The sequence below is a fragment of the Eurytemora carolleeae genome, unplaced genomic scaffold, assembly GCF_000591075.1.
Source record: "Eurytemora carolleeae unplaced genomic scaffold, Eaff_2.0 scaffold1091, whole genome shotgun sequence".
Lineage (NCBI taxonomy): Eukaryota > Metazoa > Arthropoda > Copepoda > Calanoida > Temoridae > Eurytemora > Eurytemora carolleeae.
In genome coordinates, this window is record NW_019397388.1 from 34,856 (window position 1) to 62,553 (window position 27,698).

Sequence of the window (27,698 nt, forward strand, 5' to 3'; positions counted from 1 at the left end):
TTCGCAGGTTTCCGTAAGCTAGTTTGTTGACATATTTAAAAGCGTCATATATCATGATCTAACTACTTGTAAAATAAAGACTAATCCTTTTCAGTTCAGCCGTTTGGACGATTTTGAGCCACAAAAATTACACCGTTGCATGGAGTTTACCTTTCTAAATCAAGTTTGTGTCTCATCTGTGTCAGAACAAGTAAATTAGGTTCATATTGGTTTTCAAGCAGAGACTTCCAGTAGTTCAAGCCCACTCTACTCTGTAATTAATATCTTGATATTATTCATTAAAACATCAGAAAATTCTTATTTTTTTTTCTCAAAGAGAACCTTAAAAGCTTTGTCTGATAAATTATGAATTAAATATCAATGAATTGATTATTTTCAATTGTGGTTTCACTACATTAGTGACTTTCGCATTTCTACTGCAGGAAAACATCAGAATTAAATATGTTTAAACCTACAAGACAATATCTTCCACATTATAGATTATATAAAGGTTTCCAGGGTACAGTTATTAATCGGGCATTCATTTTTAGAAAAGCATGACCGCTTTTCGAAAGTACCAATAAGAAAGATAAATTTATTTTCTATCTAAAAATTGTGGGATTGTGCTCATTTTCTTAAGTGTTTCTGCAGCATAAATCTGCAAGACACTTCGTAAAGAGAAAATAACCAATTTTCAGCTAGAAAAATATGGATGTATCCGTCATCCATGATCAGAGAAAGATTTAAAATGTACCGTTCTCTTTATAAATGGAAGGTTCCATGAAATTACATCTACAGAACCTAATATTTATACCTTAACAAGTAATATTCTCAACAGTTTTCTATCCTCTATAGTCCAGGTTGATTCATCCTCAACTATTTTATCAAAAAATATTCCCTGAAACATGAACTAATTGATTTTAAACATTGATTTGAAAAGAAAGATTTAAAGCCAGAAAGTTTTTAAAATATAACCCAACCTTGACAAAATTATAAAAACCCAGACAAATATTTACAAAAATATAAACTGCACTTCAAAATATAAACAAACCCCAAAAATATTAAAAACCTAAAAAATGTAAATTTTCCTCATATAACAAACCACAACTTTAAACAACATAAAAAAACGTAAAATAAAAAAAAATCAGATGTCGGAGGTAATTTTTTTTAAATTGCGTACTAATATTAAAATAGATAGATGGATAGATTAGAAACGATGGATTAATAAGATATATTGGATAGATAGATGAATATTGAATAGATTAGGTAAAATAGATTAACAAAATATATTGGATGGATAGATTAGATACAATGGATTCATAAGATATATTGGATAGATAGATGGATATGTTAAAATGCGATGGATTAATAAGATATATTGCATAGATAGATTAATAGATTAGATAAAATGAATTAATAAGATATATTGGATAACTAGATGAATATATTAGATAGGATGGATTAATAAGATATATTGGATAGATGGATAAATAGATAAATAGATTAGATAATATGGACTAATAAGATATATTGGATAGATAGATGAATAGATTAGATACAATGGATTAATATTATTGGATAGATAGATGGATGGATTAGATACGATGGATTAATAACATATATTCGAAAGCTAGATGGATTAATAATATAAATAGCTTTAATGGGTTAATATATATGGATGACAGATAAGATAGATAGATTAATTAAGATGAAAGATTTACCTGGAAAATAATATTTCCTTTGACTGAACAAGATATTCTACTTGGGGACAAATCAACTTTAACCTCACGACCTGTGGTGCCCTTAATCAATTCAGTTATATATCACAAAAAAATAATATTCAATATTTTTGTTTAATAAAAGTTTATTTGATCTTTGCAACCTAATGGTATAAAACTTAAAATTTCAAACCTTGAATAATTGGTCCAGCAGAATTCATGAAATTACGATATAAAACCCTTTCAAGTCAATAAACAATGGAGGTTTTCAGCCTGCACCTTTTCTAATACTTAAACGTAGTTTATACAGAGATCAGAACTTAATTTTGTGTGGATATTGTTAATCTTGAACTCTTGATCTCGATATCCAATGTTGGGACTTTTAAATTTGAGGATCGATGCTTGATCTCGCAATTAAAGTTATCCCTTCAGAGTTCTACTATGGAATTTCGAAGAGGAATTAAATCAATCTATTGATCGATGGATGTGAAAGCTTGATCCTGAGATTCATAACAGAAGTTTAGACATCAGTGTCCGAATTTCATGAATTTAAGTAGCGTCTCGAATCTACCAAAAACCGGTTTCTTGAAACATTGAATACAATTTTAAGTGGAACCAACCATATTTGAGCCGCGGCTCAAATTCGAACTCAGGTGAATATATGATGTAATACAATGCGCAATGGATTAAATGATTTGACATGGAACCAACGTTGAATTTAAACAGATGTGCTCGCTGCTCACCTGTTCCAAAATGACTTCTATTGTAACATCCGTTACAGTTTGATACCAGCGACCCCAATCTGTTGTACAGCTAACTATCCCACTCCTGTACAATGTACAGTACAGTGCACAAAAATACAAATAATAACAAATGAACAATTTTGGAAAATGGATTAATACGCAGAAGTTCAATTGATCCTCNTACGCCTCTCTTAATAGGAGTTTTTAATCTGTTAAAATTCCCACTTAGTTTTAGTGATTAAAATCATCATCTTAAAATTCAATACACCATAATCCATGCAGAAAATCAATGTTACATCTCTTGATGGATTTCTGAAGATAACTATGTATCCTATTGTTCCCGTTGTCTGATTAGCTAGAACCTCGAGAACTTTATTTACCTTTCTTCAAAACTTGCCATCTTGATGCATTTTCTCAATTACATATTTCTGAAACAACCACCGATCAATCAATCACTAGATTTAGAAATAACATTTATACTTTCTCCAGTTAGAACCAAAATGCAAACTTTATTACAACAACGAAATATACGAACAAGATTGGGAAGAAAGGTTTATAGTTTTGAAACAACTTGCCAAATATAGATCATGATATTATTAAACAAGAACCAAGTTATTAAACCATTATTTTAATTGTTAAAGGGAAATGTCTGTATTGTCATTAACTGTCTCCTTTAACTCATGATTTTCATTTTCATAATTAATAAAATACCAATAGTTGTATGTTAAGTGAACTATGGAGTTATTAATGAAATAATACAAAAAAAAAAAACTTTTTACAAGCACTAAATATTTCGGAGAAAAAATAAGAATAGTCTCCTAAAACAATTTTCTTTATGTACGATTGCACATAATAATATCTTCACATTTTAATTTGAGATTAGACAAAATTTAAAGGAGTATCTATGAAAGAGACAAAAAAATATTTTTAAATAAAGCATGGCATCATTGTAATGCATCTTCATATGCTCCAACTTTACACACTGCGCTGACAGTACGATAATATTGTCCACTGAACAGTACAACTGTACATTAAGATTTAACAGCAGCTGGCTCGGTTTTCCCGATATTGTGCGCACTCTTCATGTGCTCAAGAAGCTCGTTCTTATACCAGAAGCTGGAGAGACACGTGTTACAGGTGAGGTCGTCATCATCTCCATCATCCGTCGGCTTCGGTTTCTCCACAACCGTTATCTTCTCCTCGACCACAGGACGCTTCTTGGGGATCGGGATGAGCTTGCTTCCTGACAGTTTACCAAGGGTTGTCACGATTTTCCCGCCTTCTGCGCGCACAATGCCGCCAGGTCCGATGCGAACCATTTTTGTAGCGCCTGTTTTCAGGAAGGCGGCAGGTAGCTTCTTGGCAAGCGCAGCTTTCGCGTTAGCATATGCCTAAATAAAATTTACATTCAAAATCATCTACAAAGTTAACATTTTACTAAAAAAAGTGAGTAATCAAATCAATTTACCTTTGCCTTCATCTTTGCCAGGGGAGTGAGCTTCTCTTCGACCACGCAGATTTCATCGTCGTCCACCGCAGGTTTAATTACTCGACCTCGACCCCCGGAATTCTTCGTTGATCTACTCCCTTGACTCGATGGAGTCACCTATACGTGAATATGAATTTAAACGCTTTAATAAAGTATGCCATGAACGATGAACAGCAGCATATTAAAAGAACAAATCAGCAATATTTTTGTAGAGTGAAAAAAGGTTTCCACTCTTGTTAAATGCTTTCCAAACATAACAATCAATAAAAATCCTCTTTTTAAATCCAAGTTCTTTTTAATGGCCTGTTTCAAATTTCCCTCAACTATACTTAGCCACAATACTGTTGAGATTGAAGACCAATAATAATAATAATACAGACAATTTTGAAAAGCTATCAATTTAATAAAAATCACAGTAATTGATAAATTCGACTAAATAACAAAAAAAGTTGTGCATATTAAAAATAAAAAAATTCCTTCATATTTGAATAAGGAGGATTTTAATTAAACACCCTTTACAGTAATAATACGTCTTCTTTTTACACAGTGCAACACATAAATACTTCTAAAAACACAAGTGTACGTGCCTCCATACATACTCCATTATATAACAAACAAAAATGTGCAAACCAAAAGAAAAACTAAAAAAATGACCTGAATATTGGAAGATGAAAGTCTGTTCTTGACAGATGCAAGCGAAGCCTTTAAAAATTTCCTCTTATGACAATTAAAACAACATAAAAACATAAAAAATAAAGAATGAAAATATCAATTATATCAAACCAAAATGGTTTAAAAAACAAAAACGTTTCTTTTGAAAGAAAAAAATGGAAAAATCATAATTGAACACAATTTAAGTGTTATCATGTTTAGGATGATACAAGTATTTTCCCCCGAGTTTTGGAGAAAAACCGGCCATTAACAACGGATTTCTTAAGTCTAAATCCAAGGAGTAAGGAATAGAAGGGAGATATAACTGACGCGGTTCGCCCTACCATATGATTATACATGCTTTGCAGACGGGTGCTCCATTTGTATATGAAATATTCAGAATAGGTTATTGTATACGCAGTAAATGTACATCAGACAAATATTTCTTATTGAAATGAAGTACCCGCCTGCAAAGCATGTATAATCATATGGTCGGGCGAACCGCGTCAGTTATATCTCCCTTCTATTCCATACTCCATGTCTAAACCACGTTGAATAAGTTCAGAACTACGATCATTTCGGATCATGAAATTTACAAAGTACAAAATTAACTGTAATTCATAGCTCCTTCAAGTAATTATGACCACTTCCTTTAGAAAGATCTAAACCCCCAAAATTAATACAATTGTAACCTGAAAACAGTAAAATAATCGCCGTACTCGTTTTTTTCTTAATTTCAAATGTCGTCGAGGATTTATAAATGTGTGACTGATTTATCTCTGACAAAAGGTCCTATAGATTTTGTACATTATGATCAGGGGCGTGTACAGAAATTTGTCCGGAGGAGGGGGGCTGGCTTCGTACTGCATACCTCTTCAAAGCATAGTTTTCGCTAATCCAGAGGGTGGGCTCACCCGCTTAGCCCCCCTGATTTAAATACAACTTAAAACATACTTTGAAACATTTTTAATGTATTTACCTCCGGATCGTCAGCTGAGTCCTGATCGTCAACGTACAATGAGTCAGGATTCCTCAAATATCTGTTGAGAAGACTCTTCCTGTTCTCCTTGAGCGGCAACCAAATACTCTGGGAGCCACGCTGACCAGGTTCACCTTAGTAATCAACCAATCAATCAAACAATCATATAAAAATCAACGTTAGAAGTAGATATCGCATCCAGATTCCAGAATCCAGGAAATTAAAATTGTGTTGATTTTTAAAAAAATTATCACTAAATAAGAGAATTTATTAAAGTAATTATTCCTAAAAGAGTTTGAGAAAAACCTAATCAAAATTCTAAAAAAAACAAGTTTTCCTGTCAGTAAAAGTTACTAAATCCTACCATATCGTATTCTGCCGAGCTCTATACCGTATCGAATAGAACGGTTTAGTATCCGCCGAGCAGTATTGGTTGGAACCTCAACGACGTGACCAAAATCCTCCATTAGAACCTTCAGTAACGAGGTACGAGAGGTTCCATGCCTAAAATATTAAAGGGACTCTAAGTGTTATATTAAGTGACCCTCCATGCGAACATGGTAAGGCAATGCCCGATTTACAACGGTACCCTTGAAACCGTAATCTGATAAAAAATAAAATAACGTTGTTATTCTGATTCAAAAATTGTTTAATTTTGATAATTTCTTCAATCTTGTGCGCAAGTTACTATTGTAGAGAAGCCACAAATCTAAATAATCAGTTAACAAGAACTTCGGATAAAAATTAAAATTTATTTTAGAAAGAGGGGAAAAAATTTGATCAAAACTTAATAATTTAAACTTATGCAGATATTTTTTTTTACTTTCCGTCAGTAACTTTCAGGACATTTACATTGGTATTTCAAAAATGTATAAATACGTAATAAATCAGGGGTGTAAGGTGTATTGAAAATAAATACCCTCCCGGCCCCCCCCCTCTCCCAACTGGGAGAAAAATGATTTGTACGAAAGAAATAAAAATTGGTAACCAACGGACGAAATTTTCTACCATTTGAAACCTATATGGCAACACTTTGTAAGTTTTCCAGAGTATTTTCACCAAAAAATGTAATACATTATATTAACCAGTGAAAAACTTATTAAAGGAATGAAATGGATTTGAGAATTGATTCGAAAAATATCTAATCCGTCATCCGTATCGTTGAAAATTCTAAGTATGAATGATTAGTTGAAAAAAAAGTTGAAATACCTATCTGCTAATTTGGCCACGGTTGCTTCAGCCATGTCTAAAAATGTTGGTTTACAAGTGCTATCATGATTCCCGTAGACATGAATATTCAGTTCCCCAATAGTCTCAGCGCTATAATCGCACTCAAGACACGCAAATAGCGCGTCCCGCGACCGGTTTCCGCGTCGCGTTGTTCCACTTTTCACTTTTTTAGAGTTTCGAGAGTTTTTAGATTTCGACACTTTCGCGGTTGGTTTTCTTTTTCTAGCCGTTCTTGATCTAGGCGTGTACTCCTCTTCTTCGTAATCGGAATCATCATCGCTGAGTTCCCGTTTCCGCTTTTTGTAAGAGCCGCGGACAGGTTTCTCCGGCAAATCAACGATTGCCGACATAAATTGAGAACTGTTTATTGTTCCAGAGTTAACCTAGTAGCAAAATATTGTATCAATAGTGGTCAAGATTAATATTCGAAAAAGACAAAAAAGAAAAATTCTCTTAATTAATTTTTTGTATATCATTTTTCATTCAACTATTTGTAAATGTAAATTATTGTTAGTAAACAAATAAATTAAAAAGTGTTAAAGAAGGGTTTTTATTTCAATCAAGTTTTAACGCACTTAAAAAAAAAAATTTGCGTCTGAGTTGAACTGCAAAAGAGATTTTGATAATTGACAGATTATTGTTAGAAGTAACTTGTTAAAATAATATCGTAAAAGTTCTAATATATGCTCTAGTATCTGCTTCATGAAGTGTTGTCATTATTCTTTTTTCATTAAAAAAGAGCAAATAAGGTTATAAAAAAGAAAAGACAAAGGTCAAAAACAAAAATGGTGAAAAAAAGCTACCAAAGAAAAAGTCCATCATTTTCATACTTGATAAGATATTCGTAAATACTGATTTTATTTGAATAGTTTCTCTATGAATATTATTACAATAATCAGAAAATCTCCTTTATAATCCACTTGGCCTCAGAACATAAACTAACCTGATCTAGAAATCCATTAGTAGAATCCTCAACTGCTCCTTCAGTTAGGGAACTATCAGCCTCATCTAAAGGATCCCCTGAACATTACATGCTTTAGCTTTTGCCATATCTTCACAACCAAAACTATATATTATCAATTAAATGTAATATTCGAAATGAAAATGTAAGTAAAATATTTTCGAAGAAAATTGTTTCAGTGTTTTTATTTTCAAACTAGGTTCAATCGAAATCTTAATTTTTTTTTTATTATAAATAATGGTTTTGTAAATTATAGCTTTAACATATTTTGAAAAAAGCATTTATGCATTTTTGAAGTAAAAAGAAGCCAAAGTTTAGGCTAAATGTCGTTGAAATAAGTAGGGCTAGTTGTTCTCCGTTCTAGTAAAATAACGAATTGTCCTAAAAAGTAGTTTCGTCTAATCGTAACAAGTTCAACTACTATAATTAATTACCATCACAGAGAATTTATTTATTAAAAGGATAAATTTTGAGCACTGAATTTCAGAGGACAAAATGTTACAATTTAATAAGAATTCAGCTATTGACAACATTTTTAACCAGCACAATCTAATTTTAAATCATATTTTTTGTAACGCAGTGAAGTCACAGGGCAGATAGAAATATAATAAATACCTCCGGGTGCCGTGGTAGAGAGCGCCTCTTGTCCTTCAGAGAAAGGATTCTCTGCAATCTGTGGTTCTCCCTCGATCTCAATCAGATCTTCAGGATGTTCCTCATCATCATCGTGAGCTTTCTCCCCATCTTCTTCTTCTAGTTCAGTCTCATTTCTGAACATCATGATTGGGATCCTGACAGGTTTAGGTTGAGATTTTGCACTCTCTTCAGTTTCTTCTGTTTGTTCTTCATCCCCCTCCTCCTTCTCCTCCTCAGCTGTTCCTGTCATCAGAGGATCTTTCTCGTTAACATTCTCATCATTTTCTTCCCCAGGTATTTCATTATCGTTTTCAGTTCCATCATTCTCATCATCCTCGTCATCCTTCTCTCTTTCAGTATCTTTCTCATTTACTTCTGGTCTTTCGAAATCTTTCTCAAGTTCCTCCGGGGTTTCTTCGTCGTTATTACTTATTTTGGGACTTGTTTTATCCTTCTCACAACTTTCAGGTTTTACTTTCTCGCCATCTGTTGGGCTTTTTTCATCAGTGTCCGGACTTCCGTCGTTGATTTCATCAACTTGTTCATTTCCGTCTGGTGTATTTTCTTCATTCTCATTCCCCTTGTAAGCCCGGTATTCTAGGTCCAGGGGATCATCTGATTCTAGCGGGTTTTCTACAGGATGCGATGAGTCGGTATCTTCAGTTTCCAGGGGATTGTCCTCAGCTTCTAGAGGATTATCCAGAGGATCTCCGGCACTCTGTCCAGACTCTGAGACTGAGCCATCACCATTACTTTCTTTATTGTTTTCAGTTGAATTGGATTCATAATCTGAACTTTCAATATCAGGTCGCATATTTTCAGTATTTTCGGGAATTTCCTTCTCTGAAGGTTTAAACCCATTTTCTGTTGAACTAGGTTGGGCGGAGTCACCACCTTTATTCTCTAATCCATTATGCTCCGAGCTCGTCATTTTGTGTGTTGAGCCATTGTGAGCTTCAGACAAATCTTTAAGACTATTAATAAGGTTTGATGAGTTTAGGTTGTTCACTTGATCCTCAAGGTCTCCAGCTAGCTCAGGGGTCTGTTTAGAACCTAGCTCCAGATCACCTGACAAACTCGTATCCGACATTTTGTCATTACTTGGCAATCTGAAAATAAGTTCAAGTACATTTTTTCAGTATGAATAATTATAAAGTAGGTACAACACATCTGCTTATAAAAAAACATCGTCAGACTTACAAATATTTGAAAATTTGATAATATTGTATTAATCTATTTGCGCGGGGATTTCGGACTGGCAATCCCCCAGAGCAGAGAAGAGACCGTAGAGGACACAAAGCTGAGACTGGAGGATGGCACAGAGGGATTCCTAATAAACACAATGTTAAATATACAAATTGATAAATGTTTTGCATAATGTGTCCGTTTGGGACTCGAAACGTCAAAATGGCTGTGCAAGGAGTGCAAGACTGAGCCAGTCTGTTAAGTTAATCTGGAGAAATTTAGGTAATATAGAGAAATTCCATGATGTTTAAGTGCAAACCGGTCGCATTAGATGAACATGAAAGTTTAAATGTTTAAAGAATGAGTTGGCGAGAAGCATTTGGTTAAAACAAAAGAATCCAAACAAGAAATTAATTTTAAGTGATTTTCCATTTTTAAAGTGCCATGTTAGTACCCTTAACGCCTTGCCCAGTGAAAAATGAATGAGAAATCTAGGTTTCTTAACCCTTTGAAAATAGCTATTTTCACAATTAATTTCCTTGAAAAGTTAACTTGCGGATAAACGATGGAGGACATTGTCAGAATTTAACACTTTTCAAGCTACAGACTCAGACAGAGATTTAAAGGGTACCGGTGTACATCAGACGTGTCACTTTTTTCTTTTGATTTTTCAAGATGATGAGTCACTTCTAAGTCCTCAGTCTTTTTAACTATTAAAATCATTATACTGACATAACTGAAATTCGAATGCTAATGAAAAATAATAAAAATTGGACCTCTCTAGAGTATGATCTGAGGGAGAGGATGAGAGGGTGTCGGATACATCTTCAGAGGTTACACTCTCCCATTCTAAATATTATTTATTCATTTATTATTATCATCTCCTGCAAATACAAAGCAGAGAGTCAGTATGTAGGCAGGCTACCTATAGCCGATGATAGAAGGTCTTACCGTAACTGGATCATAACCGTGTTGTAACAAAAAATGCTCCCTTGGTAACAAATTTATATAATATAGGAACCAAAGCGCCAGAACTTGGAAAAAAAACCTTGAAAATAATTTTTCATTTGGTTCATCCTTGTACTCCTGGTTACCAGAGAAGGAAGGAAGGGGAATACTAACCTTGTAAATGTTCTTCATCAGGTTCCCAGTCTGGTTCCTCCTCCTCATCCTCCTGGTTGAGGGGGGGGGGATACTAATTTTTCATTTGGTTCATCCTTGTACTCCTGGTTACCAGAGAAGGAAGGAAGGGGAATACTAACCTTGAAGATGTTCTTCATCAGGTTCCCAGTCTGGTTCCTCTTCCTCATCCTCCTGGTTCCTCAGCTCCTCACTCTCACGGTGTATCTCCGTCTCCCAGTCAGACACTTTGTATTCAGATTGTTCTACAGTTAAAGGTCGGTTAATTCTTATTAAACATGCCGTGGAATCCCTCCCCCCGCCCCTCATTCTGAAATAGAACAACCTTCCTTTGACTTGGAATAGCATATCACGAGGTTGCTCTTTTTCAGGAGTAAGTTGTGGGGCGAGGATAGAAGAACTAACTTAATTCATAGTAATAAAATAATGATAACTTTTAGGCACTGGGCTATTCACAAATAATGATACTTCAAAGACGACTGACTACACGGATATTGTTCAGTCAATTTTCTCAATAGTTCCCTGCAGTTTCGAACTTGATTCTTTCTTCACCAAATCATTAAATTTACTATTGAAAGGTTATACTTTGGGAAAAAGTTCAAACTTAACCTTCATACCGTTGTTTTTAAGGTCATCACTTGATTCTCATCCTTTGTTATAACCCTGTATGTTCAACAAAAATTTAAGTTTAAGTTTAAAGGTAAGTTAGATTTAACAATTTTTTTCTTCTTTTCTAAAGCTCTTTGAACATCAAAACTGAAAGTGTATATAAATCTATGAGAAGGTCGGTAGTTACCAAGAGCAAAATACGGGAACTCAGATATAGATTCCTCTAATACACCATCCACCCCGTAAACAGGAGAGACAGGGACACTATCCAATAGGTGCTTTACTACTCAGGCAACAAATATATTATCTCTACATAATATCTTAATAAAGTAGTAATCTCTGTTTGTTTGGTTGTCCGATCATAACTCATGAACCAGGCCACGGGAATGTTTTTAGTCTGGGTTTAAAGTTTTAAGTTTAATGAGTTGATTTTTAATATATTTAATGTAGTTAATGATAAAAATAAATTACCATTGAAATGGAAAAAACGGCATATTTCCGGTCAAAAACATTATACATTCGATTTTAATTTATTTTGCTCGAGAAAATTATTTTCATGGCACAAAAAATGTTACCCCTTTTCCCTATGAAAATATCATACTTTCAAAATTAAATATGAATTTTGTGATTTTCTGTCAAAAGAAGTAAGTTAAATAATTGTATTTGTTCCTAATGTTATAACATTGTAGACAGTCTGACAAGGCCTAAAACAAAAAATAAAGGTAAACGATTGTAAAATTCATCGAAACTTCATTATAATCTCAATTGCAAGAGCTTTTAAGGCATGTTTACTTATTTATATCCTTCAACCTCTTATAAATTATCATTCTTAAATAATTATTTCATTTCTCCTTGGAAGTGTATTTGATATTTCTCTTCCCATACTCCTGCTATACCTTTCCTTGCCTTGCTATTTTTCCTTCTCGGCAATTCTCGTTCCTTTTTAATAATTAAAGGAATCCGGGGCGTACATAGAAATTTGTAAAGGTTGGGTCTCTTCACCTGAATACCCCCTTGTAACCAAATATTTCCCTTTGATAGGATGGGGGGGGGAGGAGGGATGAAGTCTCAGCCCCCCTCCCCCTGTATAAGATATCTAAATGCAATGTCTAGACTATATAACTACCTGAGTATAACAGGGTTGACCCCAAGGGCTAGACTGAGGCTGATGGTGTTAAGGTTCAGTTTCGCTACTTTCTTCGCGAACCTGTACTCGCTTGTGTCAATCACACCGAAATCAGCGTAGCTTAGTTTTATTGGTAAAGGTACTAGAGAAAACAGGTCTTAATTCTTTATTCAATTTTCTACAATTTCACATTGAAAAAACTATAATTTCAATTGAGCCAAGTATCTCGTTAAGATTTGTTGGACTGAACTTTTGAAACTATTGTATAAAATTTCTTTATATAAAAAAAAATCGGTGTTTTTGAAAAACTATCAATTAATCCGTTAAGAACAATTCCTGCGGTAATATGAGCAATTAGTTTTATGAGTTGAGTCAGCAAAGTTAATCCTAAACTCAAGGAAACCATCAAAATTCTATTCAATTTCTTCATTAGATTTTGTAAAAATTACAAAGTAAATATTTGAAATTTATTTTGAATATTTTGGAAGGTTCCTGCTGATATATTAAAGGCTGGCATTGGTTCTACTCCAACTGATCCCTCCTAATAAATCAAATAAATATTAAAACGAATTTTTTTAAAAAGAAAATCAGGAAGACACTTTACCCAGTTTAAATTTCACGAGAGTCTCCAATTTTTCCAAATGTTATTTTCCTTTATGTACAATTTCCTAGGTTGCAACTTCTCAAGTATAGCTTACTGTCACAGCCGCAGCACACGCAAACCCACCATCACAGTGCAAGGGTAAATGCACAGGCATCGCAACTAGCCAAAACGTCAAGGCCCAATTCAAGTATCAAAGTCATTTGAGATTTCATGGGAAAAAATAACGCTTGTGACATGCAAATCAGAATATAATATTAGAATGGACGAGATCTTGATTTTAAGGAAACTTTGTTTAGAGAAGAATTTCTCAAGTCTTGTTGATAATTAGGTCGGAAATCTACTCTGTCAGTTTCCATAGCACAATTTTTCCGAAACTTCATTTGCTTGTAGAAATAAGGGCATATATACAGAGATTATAATTCAGTATAATCTAATATTTAATTAGGTGGGATACCCCGGTAGATCAGCTTCCATAGCACCATAATTTCAAAACTTTCTTTGCTTGTAGCAATTAATAAGGCGTATACAGGGTTATAATTCAGTATAATCTGATATTTAACTAGGAAGGATACCCCGGTAGTTCCGCTTCCATAGAACCATAATTTCAAAACCTTCTATGCTTGTAGCAATTAATAAGGTAATTACAGGGTTATAATTCAGTATAATCTGATATTTAATTAAGTCAAACACCTAGTAGGTCCGCTTCCATAGCACCATAACTTCAAAACTTACTTTGCTTGTAGCTATGAGGGCGAATACAGGGGTATAATCTCCTGAGCTGGTGAGAAGAGGAGATACAACCCTGTACTGCATCTCTCCACTTTGCTCTGTAGAAACCCATCTAAAAATTAACAGAAAAAAATTATTTTTATGATGGGAAACCAAAAACCCCAAAAACGGTAAATTTTGACTTTAATTTCTAACACCATTGATTTCCATCGACGTAAAATATTCTCACGGGGTTTTATTCCACTAAATTACGAATTGATAAGATATATGATTTTTAAGACAAATCAATTAAATTTGGGGTAGAGTATCAAAAAAGGGTGGACAACTTTGACAGATATATATATATAAAATATATCCTTGGTTTACAAATATTAGAGAAACTGTTGAGTAAATCCTAACCTGCCGTGTATATAAGATGTCCTCATGGCTTCTGCTAAACAATCCAGCATTAAATCTGATTGATCAGGGTTACAGGGATATACTTCTTCAATGGGAAATATATCCTTTAAGCTTTGAACTAAACTCAACCTTAAAAATTAAATGTCATATTTATTTTTAAAATAGGTTTTATTCATAAAAATCAAATTTTAAAAGTGATTTTGTCCGAATTTTATAATATTTACCTGATGTGGCTGAGCTCAAACATGTCGTTCCCAAGTTCATTTTGTTTACCACGAACATGTTCACTGCGAAATTTTTCATGGGACACCCGCATTTTCTCCACTTTGCTGACGTACACAGGCAACTGTTCAGTTCGCTTCATGTTGGAGGATTTTAACTTCTGCAAGGAGAGTTCGGTTTGTTGAACTTTTTCAGTTTTATTTCGGATAAGATGTTTTATGTGTTTCAACTTGGTTTTCATTTGTTTTATTTCTTCTCTCAATCTTCTCTTCTCAATAATGTCTTGAATTTTTGAACTAATCTGTTCCTTTGATTCTCTATATAAAACATATTTTTCAATAACTCGTGTTTAAAGATAAAATATAAAATGCGCTTCCCTACCTAATATCACGTTGTAGAGAGAAGAATCTAAGATTTTTGTCAGAAAATCTTTCATAGAATTTGGTACTACTGTGCACAAAGTCTCCAGACACTATACAACCCTTAAACAGAGATCCTTTTTACCAATAAAACAAACAAACAAACAAACAAACAAACAAACAAACAAACAAACTAACTAACAAACTAACAAATAAACAAAACAAACAAACAAACATCATTCCGTAGAAGTCTGGGCTAAGCCTCTCTAAAAAAAATTGGTATCCCAATTGTTAATGTCACAATTGGGAATATCTATAAGAGTAAAGTGCGTTATTTGGTTAAATTAAAAAAATGCTGAATTAAGTTACATCTATTTATAAACCCCAATATCATTGCAAATAGGGATGTTAAGCTAACCAAAATTACTAACAAAACTGTTAAAATATTTTCTTAAATTGCGGTATTTGGTTATATTTGAAATTATGGAACTTGGTTTGTAGTTTTACGTTATTAAACGTCAACATCGGCTGGACCGATCAGGCCTAAATTTGTTGTGGCAACTCTCATTACTCAGGAAAGGTTCTGGGGGATCAGAATTAAAAACATTTGCCTACAAAAAAATCTCGGATTTCGTCAAAATCCGTAAAATTTGAATGTTGCTGTTTTAAAATGAGAAAATGGTGTCAGATAAAGCAAGAACAAGAACCTACCAGGAGGAAGTGGATGTTGAAGTGAAAGTGTAAGTGAACGACTAACGTGGAAGTGGAAGTGAAAAAGGAAGGCCAAGGGGAAGAGGAAAGCTCCAGGAAGATTGTTTTGTTTTATTTATTATACAAATTTTCTAAATAAGATTTATTTTTAAACGTTTTATGTTATTTTCAATAATAAGAGAAGAGGAGGAAAGATTTATGTGAGAGATAAGGTTTCAATGTTTTATTGGTGCAAACTGCTAGGGGCGAATAATATCAAAAGCAAATAATTTAAATCTTTTCAAAAGTTCATTGTTGTAAGATTTGGATGTTTATTTTTTTGAATGAGAAATGAGTTTAACATTTTTTTTGGTAGGAATAGACTCATAAAAAAAAGTGTTGTTATAAACATTTCGAATGTACCAGCTTAAACGAGTGTAAAATGATAAAGTTTAACACTGAAACCAAATACCGCAATTATAACCAAAGTAAGTGAAAATATGACCAAATACAGCAATTTGATATGCTTTAAAGAAACCTGTGTATCTGTAGCAATTTTGAATAATTACCATTTTTTCTTCGGTTTCTTACTCAAATATCTTCAAACTTTAGAATATATGTTTTTCCAAGAATCTGTGTTGACCTATAGTGAGTGATAAGTATTTTTCTTGAAAATCTGAAAAGTTAAGCTTAATCATAACCAAATAACGCACTTTACTCAACAACAATTTCATCCTTTTAAAAAACAGTTTTCACACAATACGTCCAATCAATCATGAGCTTTTTAATTTCCAGTCGTCAACCATCATCATCACAATTTACCACCCCCAACCATCATCAATCAATCAATCATACCATCATCCAATCCTGCCACTAACAAATCTTTCGCTGTATTTTATATAGGTTTTTTTACCTGGCAATAAAATTTCTGATTTGAAGCATGGCATAATGGACATTTCGGCAGATCACTCCTGTGATAGCTCTAAAAATCAAATTTAATAAATCCGCTTAAACAGTTCTAAGCTAATAAAAACGACTGAGTTCATGAAGATTTAAACTTTTTACCTTATGCCTTAGATTTGAAGAAACTAGTTTAAAATTTAGACCAGGAGACGGGGTCCCGAAAACCGGTTTATCACCTTCACCCATGTGGTCCGGTTCCGGCTGGTCCGGGTCAATTGAGAACTCGACGGGGCATTCTTCATTAAACGAGACCTGTAACAATTTGCCATTTAAATAAGCATTGCTATTTAATAATTTGATTAGTTCAATCTAACATAATTATTTATTATGTTTTTAAACATTTTTTTCTTAAGACATCAATTATAGAACATTTTCTCTGACATTTTTATCAACCAGTCCATGGTATTTGATCTTATAGCCATTCAATCTTGAAAGAACAAGACCGCCAAATTTAGAAGTATAACGAAGAAGATATTTACCGAGGCTGAGCCTGAAGGACTCTCTTCCATCTTAACTCAAGTCATGTTATCTGTAAATTATAAACTGAACAAGACGACATAATACATATGTTCTCAAGGATAGTATAAATAAATTATGTAAATTAAAATGTATCACAGTTATGTAATTAAACAACAGATCACGAAAGTTTAAGTTTGGAAAAATTAAATAAATGCTTCAACAACGGTAGTTATGCATGAATTTTTTAAAGTTTAAGAATATGCTATAAATTTATATTTTATTTGATCAATTGGAATGAAACTATCGACCAAGATTTAAGAACCCCTGATAGGAGTTGAAACCCTGAATATTGAGGTCAGTAAGGATGTCAACTTCACAAAAACATCCTGAAAATAAAACATTATCAATCTTCAAGTCAAAAAAATCCTCCAACATTGCTTTAATCCAAACTGTACACTCTAAATTGCCAGTGCACAGTGTACACAATTTGATTAGCGCCATTGTTTTCAAATGTTATTTTCATTGATGTGTACATAAAAACTTTAGAGGTTAATACAAGCATGATAATTTGCTAACAACTCAAATGCAATCAGCCTCATTTACTATCAACCTCACTTGCTTTAAATTCACTTGCTATCTGTTTTACTGGCTCTCGACCTCACTTGCACTCATGCCTCACTTGCTATCAGGCCTCACTTGCTCTCCAGACTCACTTTCAAAAGGTTGGTTCCTTTACTTGAGGGAGAAAAACAATCCGGCTCCATGCCCACGCAACGTTTGACACAGACTGGAGAAATTCCGAATTTTAAGAATTTTCTATTTTTTTTGGCCGATTTTTAGAAAAAGAAATTGGTAAATATAAGGATCGAGAGCAAGTCAAAATTTTAAAGCAAATGATGATTGATAGAAAAATTGTTGATTGCAACTGAGGATCGATAGCAAATTGGCTTGATAGCAAGTGAGATTTGATAGCAAATCGGTCGATAGGAGTTGAGGCCGGATAGCAAATGAATGTGATCCCAACTGAGTTGAAAGTAAATGAGTTTGAAAGCAAATGAGTTTGATAGAAAATGTTTGGATAGCATGAAAGGCTGATAGCAACTTATTTTGATTGCAAGCGAGTCGATAGCAAATGATCGTGCTCCGACAAGGATAGTGTAAAGGTTTCCCGCAAAGGATGAGATTTCAGAGACGAGTTTCGGAAAACATTCAATCCCTTTCTTAGTTTCACGGTTCAATGCAGCGGTTATCTTGTCTCTATCTTCGTATAATTATTCAGTTTTGGCACAAAGCAGAATTCAATCTTAGGATCATCATATTTAAAGAATTTAAGTCCGCTATTAAAGTATCATTCTGTGTGAGTTCAATACAAGAAATAACATTACTAAAAAACAGAAAAAGAACTTGTATATTGTATTGAAAAAGTATAAAGATGAAAAGCAATGCATGAGACCAGGGGGGGGGGGGGGGGATCTTCACCTGATGAATATCTGCTGGAAGAAGAAACTGTAAAGTTTTAACCTCTGTCCCTCCCCAACCTGAACAAAAGCATCAAGATAAACATCAACATCATATATATGCCCTTGATATTTCTACCTGACATCTCCATCATAAATCCTTTAATGCACTTGAACATAAGCTCAGCTCTCTTCATACACCAGGCAACCGTCATTCTCTAGATCAATCATGTTAATGCTGATAACCAATAATTATCTCTAATTCAGGGGTATTTATTATCACAAGAGTTGATTTCTCCCCCACAACAACTTGAATTTAACTTTTTATAGGTATCGGAGAACAGTTTGAAAACAGCTTGGATGCAAAATTACTTCTGAATATTTATCTTTTTATGAGTTTACTTCTTCTTCTACCTAGAACTCTTTATTTTTTATTTTTCTCTACCCATTTTTCATTTGGAACTAACGCATATTTTATTAGAAAAACAAAAAGTTGTCAAAATCTAAAATTGCGAGAAAAAATGTTTGGAACTAAAAATTGATGAAAGGTAAAGCTTTACTCTCATATCTATCATATAAGATCTAAAAGGGGCCCCAAATTTAATTCTTCAAACCCCCGTGAATAAAAGTTGTCCCTAAAATCAAATCAAACTTTGCAGGGATTGCTCAAGGCGCCTTATGAGGGTTTGAGTTTCAAGTCTAGTAAGATCTGAGGATCTTAATAAACTATATATGTGTTCAGGGTGTTCATACTCGAGATGTTCTCTAGCTTGTACCACAGAGAAATCCTATCTTTAATCTAGTAATCCTACTAATCTCTACAAATACATCAAATCTTCAAATACTCTTAATGTCCAAAATGTTTTATATAATCTGAGAGTTTAATGTAAAAACATTTTAAAGGCCTAATTTGTATCTTGAATTTTAGTATGGTTTTATGATTGAAAGATGGATGGGTTACATTGGGTACTTCCCTTGTGGTAATTACCTCTGTCATCTTGTGTGAGAGAAGAAGAGGGATGGTAACTGTTGTTATATCATTCAAACACGCAGTTTTCAACACATTTCTCAAACCAATTATTACAGGGTGACGCGAACTAAAAATTTAACATGTTTTTTGTAAGAATTTATATGTATATATCAATCAATCAATCAATGTCATCTAATCTCCCCCCCTTCCCCCACCACGTATTTGGATTATAAAACATCGTTCACAAGTATTTGGATAAAAATATTTACATATTAAATTGGTGGAAACTTTTGATTGGATAAAATGAGTTTAACTTTTTCTTTTTTGAAATTGATATAACCTGACGTTTCCATCATCAAGATTATCCTCTGCTATGAGATGGAAGACGACATGTGTCTCACAAAGATTACTATGCCTAGTCAGGTAGAAGTCCCCACTGTTCAGTTTATTAAAATCCTTCTTCTGCTGGGTAGAGTTGACCAGCTCCCCGCCTAGCCGGGCTTCTAGCTCAGCTCTCTTCTTCATGAAGTCCTCCCGCCATGAACTGGATTTACGGATGTCTCCCTATGAGAAAAGAAACTTATTACTTACTTATAACTCTAATTTTCTAATTTACCTTGGTAACCTGAACTCATAGATGTATGATATTTAAAAGTTTGCATTCTGAGGTCAGAAATATTGATAAGCATGACTCGGTATAAATTAGATGTAAGGTATATTTGAACATAAACATGTTCAAGTGTGACCAAGAGTGTACTATAGTAGAAGCTTAATAGTTATACCTAGTTAAACAATTTCTAGCTAAATTCATCATATACTGTTATTATTAGCTGACAATCAAATTAGATATAACGGATATTTGAACATAATATGTGTGACCAAGAGTGTACTACAGTAGAAGCTCAATAGACCTAGTTAAACAATTTCTAGCTAAAGTCATCATATATTGTTATTATTAGCTGACAACCAAATTAGATATAACGGATATTTGAACATAAACATGTTCAAGTGTGACCAAGAGTGTACAAGAGTAGAAGCTTAATAGTTATACCTAGTTAAACAATTTCTAGCTAAATTCATCATATATTGTTATTATTAGCTGACAACCAAATTAGATATAACGGATATTTGAACATAAACATGTTCAAGTGTGACCAAGAGTGTACTATAGTAGAAGCTTAATAGTTATACCTAGTTAAACAATTTCTAACTAAATTCATCATATATTATTATTATTAGCTGACAATCAAATTAGATATAACGGATATTTGAACATAAACATGTTCAAGTGTGACCGAGAGTGTACAAGAGTAGAAGCTCAATAATTATACCTAGTTAAACAATTTCTGGCTAAATTCATCATATATTGTTATTATTAGCTGACAACCAATCATTCAATGAAGAAGGGGTCGACGGGTTTCCCCACCGTAGTGTATCCATGGGTACAAAGCGGTCTGTAAACCTTGTCTATTTTAAACCAATGAATTCTAAGTAATTAATTTTTAGTGTAATTTAAAAGTTATTCATGTTTGTTATTGCATGTTCGTTTTCGATCATGAAGACCGTCCCATCTGGTCCTATTTTCAATTTAAAGGGACTACGTATAATTTTAGTGACCCTTCATGCAAAGATGGCAATATCCGATTAACAACGGTACCCTTTAAACCTATAACTGATCAATACTGTGAAGCATTTTGAAGTATTGTTAAGTATTGTATTTTTTCTTACAGTTTAAGAATGTTTCATTCTGATGATTCATGTTTTCCTACTATTCGCAAGTCACTTTTGTAGGTGAACCACAATCAAAAATTATCAGGTTTCAAAGTTTTAAACTTCATACTCAAGTTAATCGGCATTGTCATTTTTGCATGCAGGGTCACTTGAAATTACGCTTACAATCCCTTTATTTATCCTATTCTCGTCTCCTTCACCATCCCATGATTACCTTAATGTTCTGAAGCTGTGCCTCTAGTGTAGGAAAATGGAACTCTGTTGATCTATTACACAGATCAGACAGCTCACGGGTAATACCTAAACAGTAACTTTAAAGGAACTGTCAATGCAGAAACCCTCGTTAAACAATGGTTCTCTTTTTACAGTTGTCTGATCGAAATTTACGCCGATATTATTGCTTTACAATTTGAAAATTTATAATTTCAATTACAGAAGTGATCTGAGAACTCTGTTGAAGATAGAAAAACGACAATATCTTCCTCATAGTAACTCAGATAAAGGGTTTATGGGTATCTAAGGATCAGGCGTCGAACTCTTTAAAGAGTTACTTCCAATCGCTTCCGACACTAGTCAGTAGTCAGTCCTTTCAAGAATTTCTACTTATACCATAATTTTAAGGCCCCAACTAGTCTTCTCAATTTCTATATTGGAGAGCAATAAAATTACTACTCGCCAATTCATCTGAGAAAATATTGTTTCTTTCAAGAATGCAAAAATGTTTTTAATTCCTAATAGATTAAAATTCTGTAAAACATGATTTTTTTATAATAAACCTTTCAGTAGTTGACCAAAATGAGCAGACCTGAGTTGAGTTGTATCTTGCTATCTGAGAGAAGGAGTAATCCACAGAGATTGTTTGAGTAGAGTGACATACTGGTTTGCAATCTCTGGGGCAGTGCTTCCTCCCCTGATGGATATTTACACAGATCCAGGATATTTGCAGCAACCAGTCTAGTGAAATTTATTTAGTATTCCAATAAAATAAACAAAAGAAATTCAGCAAGACTTTTTAAACATTTTTAGTCATAACTATTCCCGTAGTCTAGAAGAACAGGTAATATAAAAATTTCCACTTATCTGCATTTTAAAAATGTGGTCTGCCATTTTCATCTTCGAATTTGTTCAAAGGCGACTTAGACCAATTTTGATCATTGTACGGTTGCACGTGTCTTTATTCTTTTGAATGAAATTATATTCATGTGGATCATTTGGCAACTAAAAGTGATTAAATGATACTTACAACACAAAAAAGGAAAAATCGAGAATTTTTTTAGTTCTTTTTTCAGATTAAATCCAGGCACTTTTTACAAGATAGATGAATATAAAAAGAAATTACCGTAAATTGTGCATTTGTTTCATCTGAGCCCCTAGAGTAACAGTAAAACTCTCCTGAAATCAGAAATAATACATTTTTAAAAATCTTCTAATTCCATCCGATCAAAGGGCCAAAAAATTCATATAAATTACGCTAGCTTTTCACTTTTACAATTTGGGAAAAAAATAAAATATTGATTTTTTTTCCGGGTCAGTCAGGGAATATTAAACAAATATTTAAATATTTTCCAACATAATGAGAAGCTTTATAATGTGAATATATTTTTTTATGATTTTTCGTAAAAAGAATGAACTGAAGTTAGAAAACTATCTAGTTCGTTAATTTTATTCAAGTCTTACAAAATGTTACCCTCCCCTCCCCTCACCCCATGTCCGCTGTCATGTTTTAAAATGTTTATACTTGAAGGGCGGATACTTCTGTCTGAGAGGACATAGAGAATGCTGATTCACTTCTAGGGAAGGAACCAAGATGGTGCTGAGCACTAGTCTTGTACTCTTCATGTACACACATAACCCACTAGATAGACAAAGCCGTAAGGATATTGATTTTTTTTTTCTGTATAATTACCTTGGTTATTTGATTAAAAAGTAATGAATTCCAATTAAATTATCTAATTATTTGGATGCTTCATAACCAAAATTGGGCTAAGAAACCCTTGGTAAAGTAAAATTCCCCTTGACTTCCCTGTCAAATAAAATACCACATCAAATACACTTAATTAATTTTAAATGTCGTCTTCATATTCCACATTAATCTGGTTATTATTGTAACATCTATCTAACATGATTAAACTAGCTAACCTGTCTAAACTCTGAGAACTGAGTTCTATGTAGGGTTGCCAGCTCGGATTCAAACTTAGATATAAGAAGTTCTCGTTCATCAATCTGCTGGGTGGCCAGCACATTTATTTCCTGTTCCGTCATTCCTTTACCATTCCTGATACAACACCAAATCTAAATCTAAATCTAAATCTAAATCTAAATCTAAATCTAAATTGAAATCTAAATTGAAATCTAAATCTAAATTGAAATCTAAATTGAAATCTAAATTGAAATCTAAATTGAAATTTAAATTAAAATCAAAATCCAAATCCAAATCCGAATCCAAATCCAAATCCAAATCTAATTGTCCGGTTAAAGGACCAATTTACCAAGTAAAAATGTTTAGCAATTTTGTTCTGCAAAGCTTAGAATAATTTTATTTTGTGCTGATTGCTCTAATTCAACTTTGTAAAATGAACTGGAAAAAAGCATGATTTAAATTTTATCCAATTTTTATGAGTACTATTTTCACTTACCCCTGGGATGCTGAGTTGACCGCATCAGCCATATCCTTATTCTGCCTGGCTTCTAGCTCACCCAGCCTGGAGATAAATTAATAAATGTTCAGTTTGGAGTCATAAAATCTCAGCCTCTCTACTTGAAAGAGAAATTTTAAATCAACAACATCGTTGTTGTGTACTTTGGCGCAACTGAGAATAGAAAGGGGGGGGGGGGCAAATGATAAACGTCCTCATTTCCTCTGTAAAAGTGCAACAAACCAAAAAACAGAATTCCGTAGCACGAATTTCTTTTACAGAAGCTTGCAAATTAACCCCCACCACATCCACAACTCCTTTACCTGGATGGGAGAAAGTCTTTGAATTAATTAACCAAATAATAAATAAAAAAGGCCCAACAAGAATTAAATCAAATCATGGGAATTTGCCGACAGCTTCCAAATAACAAAACAGAGGTTAAAGTCTTTCAAGAACATTGGTTTTTGATTCTCAACATGCACCTTTTCTATTGCTATAATGCTACAAACAGTTTCCAGCTAACGACTAAATAAGAGAAAGGTTGAAGAAGAAAAACTTACTTATAATCTCTCTCTCTACAAAGGGTTTCCACTGTACAAGCGTAGCTGGCCTCTAGCTGTAGAATAGTTAAAGATAAAGGAGAGTGTATCAAAGAATGGTAAACATCACCAAACACCTTAAACAAAAAAATGAAAATGGATTTCAAATGAACTATACGAGTTCGTTCATTGCTCCGAGTTTACCATTAATCTCACTTAAGAATGGAATCTTAGCTAAAGCTTAAAGTTTTCCATGAAAAATTACAAAAACAATTTTGTTGTCAAGTTACAATCTTTTCACTTAGTAGTGAAAACAAATACAATTTAAGGGACTGTTAGTTTAAAAGGGTACTGTTGTGAATTAGAAAAGACATTCTACAATTGTATGGCAGGGGTGTGTATTAGTTGTGAGACTCATATTCCCCCTCCCCCCCTTTTAGAGTCATATTTTCCCCCAAATCCACGACTTAAAAGCAGGTCTATTTTACAGGTTTACTTCGAAATTTGCTGCGGTGGGAGGGCAGAAAAATCTTTGGATTTAAGTAGTATAATGGAGCGTTTTGGTGCGCTAAAAAGGTCAACTTCAAAGTCTTACTGGTACTATTTTATGTAAGTTTTTGTGTGTGGTTTTTTCCCTTTCCTCTTACCCCTTCCCTTCCTCCCTATTTCCTTTTCTCTTCCCCTTTCACCCTTTTCCCTTCTCTGTTGCCCCTTTTCTCTTCCCTCATCCCTTTTTCCCTTCCCTCATCTTCTTCCCCTTTTCTCTTCCATTTTCCCTTCACTTTTTCCTTTTTCTCAATTTTTTCCCCCAGGGGGGGGGGAACAGAAAAATATACACCCCTGTTGGATTGTAACTTGTACTTCTAAAGTTCCTTTGACATGGCAAATATCGAGAATATGTAGTTAATTCAAAACAAAAAAAAATCCGGAGTCTATTTATTGATACCAGAAACCAAAACGATTAGAGAATATTCTATAAACTGACCTCTTCATCTCTGACCTCCGTAGGTTGAGCATATTCAAGATTCTCCTCTGTAAAGGCGGTGGTCCAGGCCTTCAAGAGTGTCTCAACATCGACATCAGCCATCTTTCTTCTGAAAACAGTTTTACTGTAGTTTGGTTGAATTTATAAAATGAGGAGAATTTAGTCTAAAACAGAGCAGAACTAACATTGATATCAAGCATCAATGAAAAATGAGGTTTGGGAGAAAGCAATAGTATTACTAGTTAGGAAAAGGAGTAAATGAATAGAATTAGAAAGGAGGAAAAAGGATGATCTGATAAGCAGAGAAGGCTGGTGATGAGAATAAATCAGTGACCGTACTTCTGGAACTCCCAGTCCCGGTTGTCCAGGGGACAAACCTAAAAAAATAAAAAAATTAATAACTCACTTAATCAATCAATCGATCGACCGTCTTGTCCATCAAACAACTCTTAATTGACAAGCAACCAACCCACCGACTTGCTAATCGACCAAACATTCATCCATCTAACCAACCAAGCAACCAAACATCCCGGCATCCAAACATCCCACCTTCCAACCAACCAACCAACCAACCAACCAACCTGTCTAGTCTTGAGCCAACGACTGATGCAGTGGAAGTGGAAAGCATGATTGCACATCCCCCAAGCAACCTTCAAAGATTAAAGATTAAAATAATGAGCTACAAACTATTGAATGAATTAGATCAACTTGTTGCATGAATGAAGAAAGATTAAATAATCACTTACTAGAGAAATCCTAAAAAGCTTTACCAATGAGAGATCACTTAAAATTTACCATTCTCCCAGATTTAGTTTAATCTTCCCGTCATGGAAATGACTTTAAAGCCTCCCGTTCATTAAAGTCAAAATAAGTGCTAATCAGCAACACTTGATCTCGATATAATCTGTGGGAACTTTAAGTTATCCATGCATGCTGGTTTCCAATATCCAAGAGGAATACATTTAATCGGAAAATGTGATTAATGCCACAAAAGTTCTGAAGTCAGATACTATAAAATAAACTAACAGACTATTAGTATTCAAGGCTTAAAAAAACTATATTTTGCAAATAAATAATCTTACCGTACACTCCTCACTGGTGGCTGAGGCTTGATTAGCCTGACACTCGATACAAAGATCCATAATATGATTCCTTAATAAAATAAAAATAAAATAAATAAATTCAATGTAACCATTTGATTTTGATCCGGATCCTGGATCCCGCCCTAAATAAAATGGATCCCGCCCTAAATAAACTGGATCCCGACCCGATCTGTAAATTTCTTCAAGATTTACTATTATGCTTAAACTTTACGAATCATTAAGAGACTAGCAAGAATTTTTAATCTTTTATTAATTCACAGTTTAAATGTGTTTTAAGCAAAAATATTTCTACGAGACTATGGTTGATATCTTGCCCTTGCACAATAATAATTTAATCAAAGGAATTGGGCCATTGTCTCAAGCTCAAAGTTTCTAAATTATATATCTTTGCAACCTTATGATGTATACCTTCGATTATGTAACAGAATTCATAAATTAAACTATCGAAATATACATTGTGTTGCAAAGATATAGGGATTAGAATAGAGTTTGTGACAAACTAACTCCTTTGATAAAAAGTGATGAGTGGATACTACGTAATTTTTCAATCAAAAACCCTCCTCACCAACAGTTGAGATTTGTTTGGAGAACAAAAGAATTCTTGTCGTATTTATCATTGGTATCTTCATTATTTGCTTGGATCCGGATCCGTGGTTAGCATATTTTTGTAGACCCGGATCAAGGAAAGTGGAAACCAAATATTGCGGATCCTAAGCACTGAAGTAAAGCTACCTGCAAATAGCACAGTTGTCTACCACAATATCCCAGGCCCAGAGTGCCACTGCATTCCACTTCTTAACTTCAAACCTCTTCTTGTCCTAATCATATACAATAATACAATAATTCAATAATACAATAATGCAATAATGCAATAATGCAAAAATGCAAAAATGCAAAAATGCAAAAATGCAAAAATGCAAAAATGCAAAAATGCAAAAATGCAAAAATGCAAAAATGCAAATATGCATAAGTACAAAAGTACAAAAGTACATAAGTAAAAATACAAAAATACAATAATACAAAAGTACAAAAATACCTTTCCCATCATGGAGGATGCTCCAGGCTGGTTCTCAGAGTCACTGTCCACCTCCATTTTTAATTTGTTTCTGTAATTATCATTTATCAACATAATTTGATAATAAATCATCAACTAAAAACTTGTACTAACAGAATTATCAACATTTTTATAGATCCTTCTTACGTTATTTTTCTCCATCTTCCTTTTACATATTTTTATATTAAAAACTGTTTCAATGACCTAGGCAATGTTGACAATCCGTTAACATAAGAAATAATGAAAAACAAAACAAATTGAGCAAAAACACGGAGATCAAAACGTTGGCAAATAACTTATTTTGGTGCAGAACAGGAAACATTAATTCAGATTCTATTTCTAACCATCCGTA

The 27,698-nt window shown here is 33.5% G+C and overlaps 5 protein-coding genes across 7 annotated transcripts; all 5 read right to left on the bottom strand.

Moving 5' to 3' along the window:
* Positions 1–129: 129 nt before the first annotated feature.
* On the bottom strand, positions 130–2,915 carry LOC111714027 (nudC domain-containing protein 2). Its single transcript, XM_023489027.1, has 5 exons — positions 2,821–2,915; positions 2,441–2,525; positions 1,701–1,781; positions 794–877; positions 130–251 (listed from the first exon to the last, which is right to left on the bottom strand). The coding sequence occupies exons 1-5, from the start codon at positions 2,838–2,840 to the stop codon at positions 147–149; spliced, it is 375 nt and encodes a 124-aa protein (XP_023344795.1). The 5' UTR covers positions 2,841–2,915; the 3' UTR covers positions 130–146.
* LOC111714022 (RNA polymerase-associated protein LEO1) lies at positions 2,866–9,495 on the bottom strand. 2 transcript variants are annotated; one of them, XM_023489019.1, is made up of 8 exons: positions 8,366–9,495; positions 7,733–7,809; positions 6,769–7,172; positions 5,924–6,063; positions 5,560–5,693; positions 4,584–4,631; positions 3,909–4,046; positions 2,866–3,831 (listed from the first exon to the last, which is right to left on the bottom strand). In XM_023489019.1, exons 1-8 carry the CDS (start codon positions 9,474–9,476, stop codon positions 3,472–3,474), a joined length of 2,412 nt encoding a protein of 803 aa, XP_023344787.1. In that variant the 5' UTR covers positions 9,477–9,495; the 3' UTR covers positions 2,866–3,471. The 2 variants fall into 2 exon arrangements, with proteins under 2 accessions (XP_023344787.1, XP_023344788.1); XM_023489020.1 differs by lacking the exon at positions 4,584–4,631.
* Positions 9,495–16,984, bottom strand: LOC111714023 (beclin 1-associated autophagy-related key regulator). 2 transcript variants are annotated; one of them, XM_023489021.1, is made up of 15 exons: positions 16,892–16,984; positions 16,515–16,664; positions 16,363–16,431; positions 14,782–14,882; positions 14,403–14,717; positions 14,179–14,307; positions 13,783–13,891; positions 12,939–12,987; positions 12,783–12,833; positions 12,447–12,588; positions 11,990–12,024; positions 11,508–11,603; positions 10,834–10,956; positions 10,348–10,420; positions 9,495–9,716 (listed from the first exon to the last, which is right to left on the bottom strand). In XM_023489021.1, the coding sequence occupies exons 1-15, from the start codon at positions 16,919–16,921 to the stop codon at positions 9,620–9,622; spliced, it is 1,569 nt and encodes a 522-aa protein (XP_023344789.1). In that variant the 5' UTR covers positions 16,922–16,984; the 3' UTR covers positions 9,495–9,619. The 2 variants fall into 2 exon arrangements, with proteins under 2 accessions (XP_023344789.1, XP_023344790.1); XM_023489022.1 differs by lacking the exons at positions 16,515–16,664; positions 16,892–16,984 and adding an exon at positions 16,019–16,125.
* Positions 16,943–25,297, bottom strand: LOC111714024 (protein C12orf4 homolog). Its single transcript, XM_023489024.1, has 13 exons — positions 25,190–25,297; positions 24,226–24,341; positions 23,666–23,731; positions 23,169–23,304; positions 22,768–22,884; positions 22,369–22,421; positions 21,835–21,983; positions 21,244–21,329; positions 19,639–19,862; positions 19,317–19,425; positions 18,468–18,546; positions 18,351–18,409; positions 16,943–17,257 (listed from the first exon to the last, which is right to left on the bottom strand). Exons 1-13 carry the CDS (start codon positions 25,289–25,291, stop codon positions 17,186–17,188), a joined length of 1,368 nt encoding a protein of 455 aa, XP_023344792.1. The 5' UTR covers positions 25,292–25,297; the 3' UTR covers positions 16,943–17,185.
* Positions 25,297–27,436, bottom strand: LOC111714026 (RING-box protein 1A). Its single transcript, XM_023489026.1, has 5 exons — positions 27,329–27,436; positions 27,025–27,110; positions 26,272–26,341; positions 25,771–25,839; positions 25,297–25,566 (listed from the first exon to the last, which is right to left on the bottom strand). Exons 1-5 carry the CDS (start codon positions 27,419–27,421, stop codon positions 25,516–25,518), a joined length of 369 nt encoding a protein of 122 aa, XP_023344794.1. The 5' UTR covers positions 27,422–27,436; the 3' UTR covers positions 25,297–25,515.
* Between the last annotated feature and the right edge of the window lie 262 nt (positions 27,437–27,698).

What these genes read in the sequence shown, in the direction of transcription:
- LOC111714022 (XM_023489019.1), bottom strand. Translation starts at nt 9,476, where the DNA reads ATGTCGGATACGAGTTTGTCAGGTGATCTGGAGCTAGGTTCTAAACAG. An exon ending in CTCTACCACGGCACCCGGAG is followed by an intron (nt 7,810 to 8,365) that starts GTATTTATTATA and finishes TGTAATGTTCAG; the next exon opens with GGGATCCTTTAGATGAGGCT. An exon ending in TGGCAAAGATGAAGGCAAAG is followed by an intron (nt 3,832 to 3,908) that starts GTAAATTGATTT and finishes AATTTTATTTAG; the next exon opens with GCATATGCTAACGCGAAAGC.
- LOC111714027 (XM_023489027.1), bottom strand. Translation starts at nt 2,840, where the DNA reads ATGGCAAGTTTTGAAGAAAG. An exon ending in TAGAAGTCATTTTGGAACAG is followed by an intron (nt 1,782 to 2,440) that starts GTGAGCAGCGAG and finishes GAATTGATTAAG; the next exon opens with GGCACCACAGGTCGTGAGGT. An exon ending in AAGGAAATATTATTTTCCAG is followed by an intron (nt 878 to 1,700) that starts GTAAATCTTTCA and finishes TTCATGTTTCAG; the next exon opens with GGAATATTTTTTGATAAAAT.
- LOC111714024 (XM_023489024.1), bottom strand. Translation starts at nt 25,291, where the DNA reads ATGGCTGATGTCGATGTTGAGACACTCTTGAAGGCCTGGACCACCGCC. An exon ending in CTTGATGATGGAAACGTCAG is followed by an intron (nt 19,426 to 19,638) that starts GTTATATCAATT and finishes TTAAATTTTTAG; the next exon opens with TTCGCGTCACCCTGTAATAA. An exon ending in ATTTATGATGGAGATGTCAG is followed by an intron (nt 18,410 to 18,467) that starts GTAGAAATATCA and finishes GCTTTTGTTCAG; the next exon opens with GTTGGGGAGGGACAGAGGTT.
- LOC111714023 (XM_023489021.1), bottom strand. Translation starts at nt 16,921, where the DNA reads ATGGAAGAGAGTCCTTCAGGCTCAGCCTCG. An exon ending in CTTCAAATCTAAGGCATAAG is followed by an intron (nt 16,432 to 16,514) that starts GTAAAAAGTTTA and finishes TTTGATTTTTAG; the next exon opens with AGCTATCACAGGAGTGATCT. An exon ending in ACATCTTATATACACGGCAG is followed by an intron (nt 13,892 to 14,178) that starts GTTAGGATTTAC and finishes GTTAATTTTTAG; the next exon opens with ATGGGTTTCTACAGAGCAAA.
- LOC111714026 (XM_023489026.1), bottom strand. Translation starts at nt 27,421, where the DNA reads ATGTTGATAAATGATAATTACAGAAACAAATTAAAAATGGAGGTGGAC. An exon ending in CATCCTCCATGATGGGAAAG is followed by an intron (nt 27,111 to 27,328) that starts GTATTTTTGTAC and finishes GTATATGATTAG; the next exon opens with GACAAGAAGAGGTTTGAAGT. An exon ending in CCACCAGTGAGGAGTGTACG is followed by an intron (nt 25,840 to 26,271) that starts GTAAGATTATTT and finishes TAATCTTTGAAG; the next exon opens with GTTGCTTGGGGGATGTGCAA.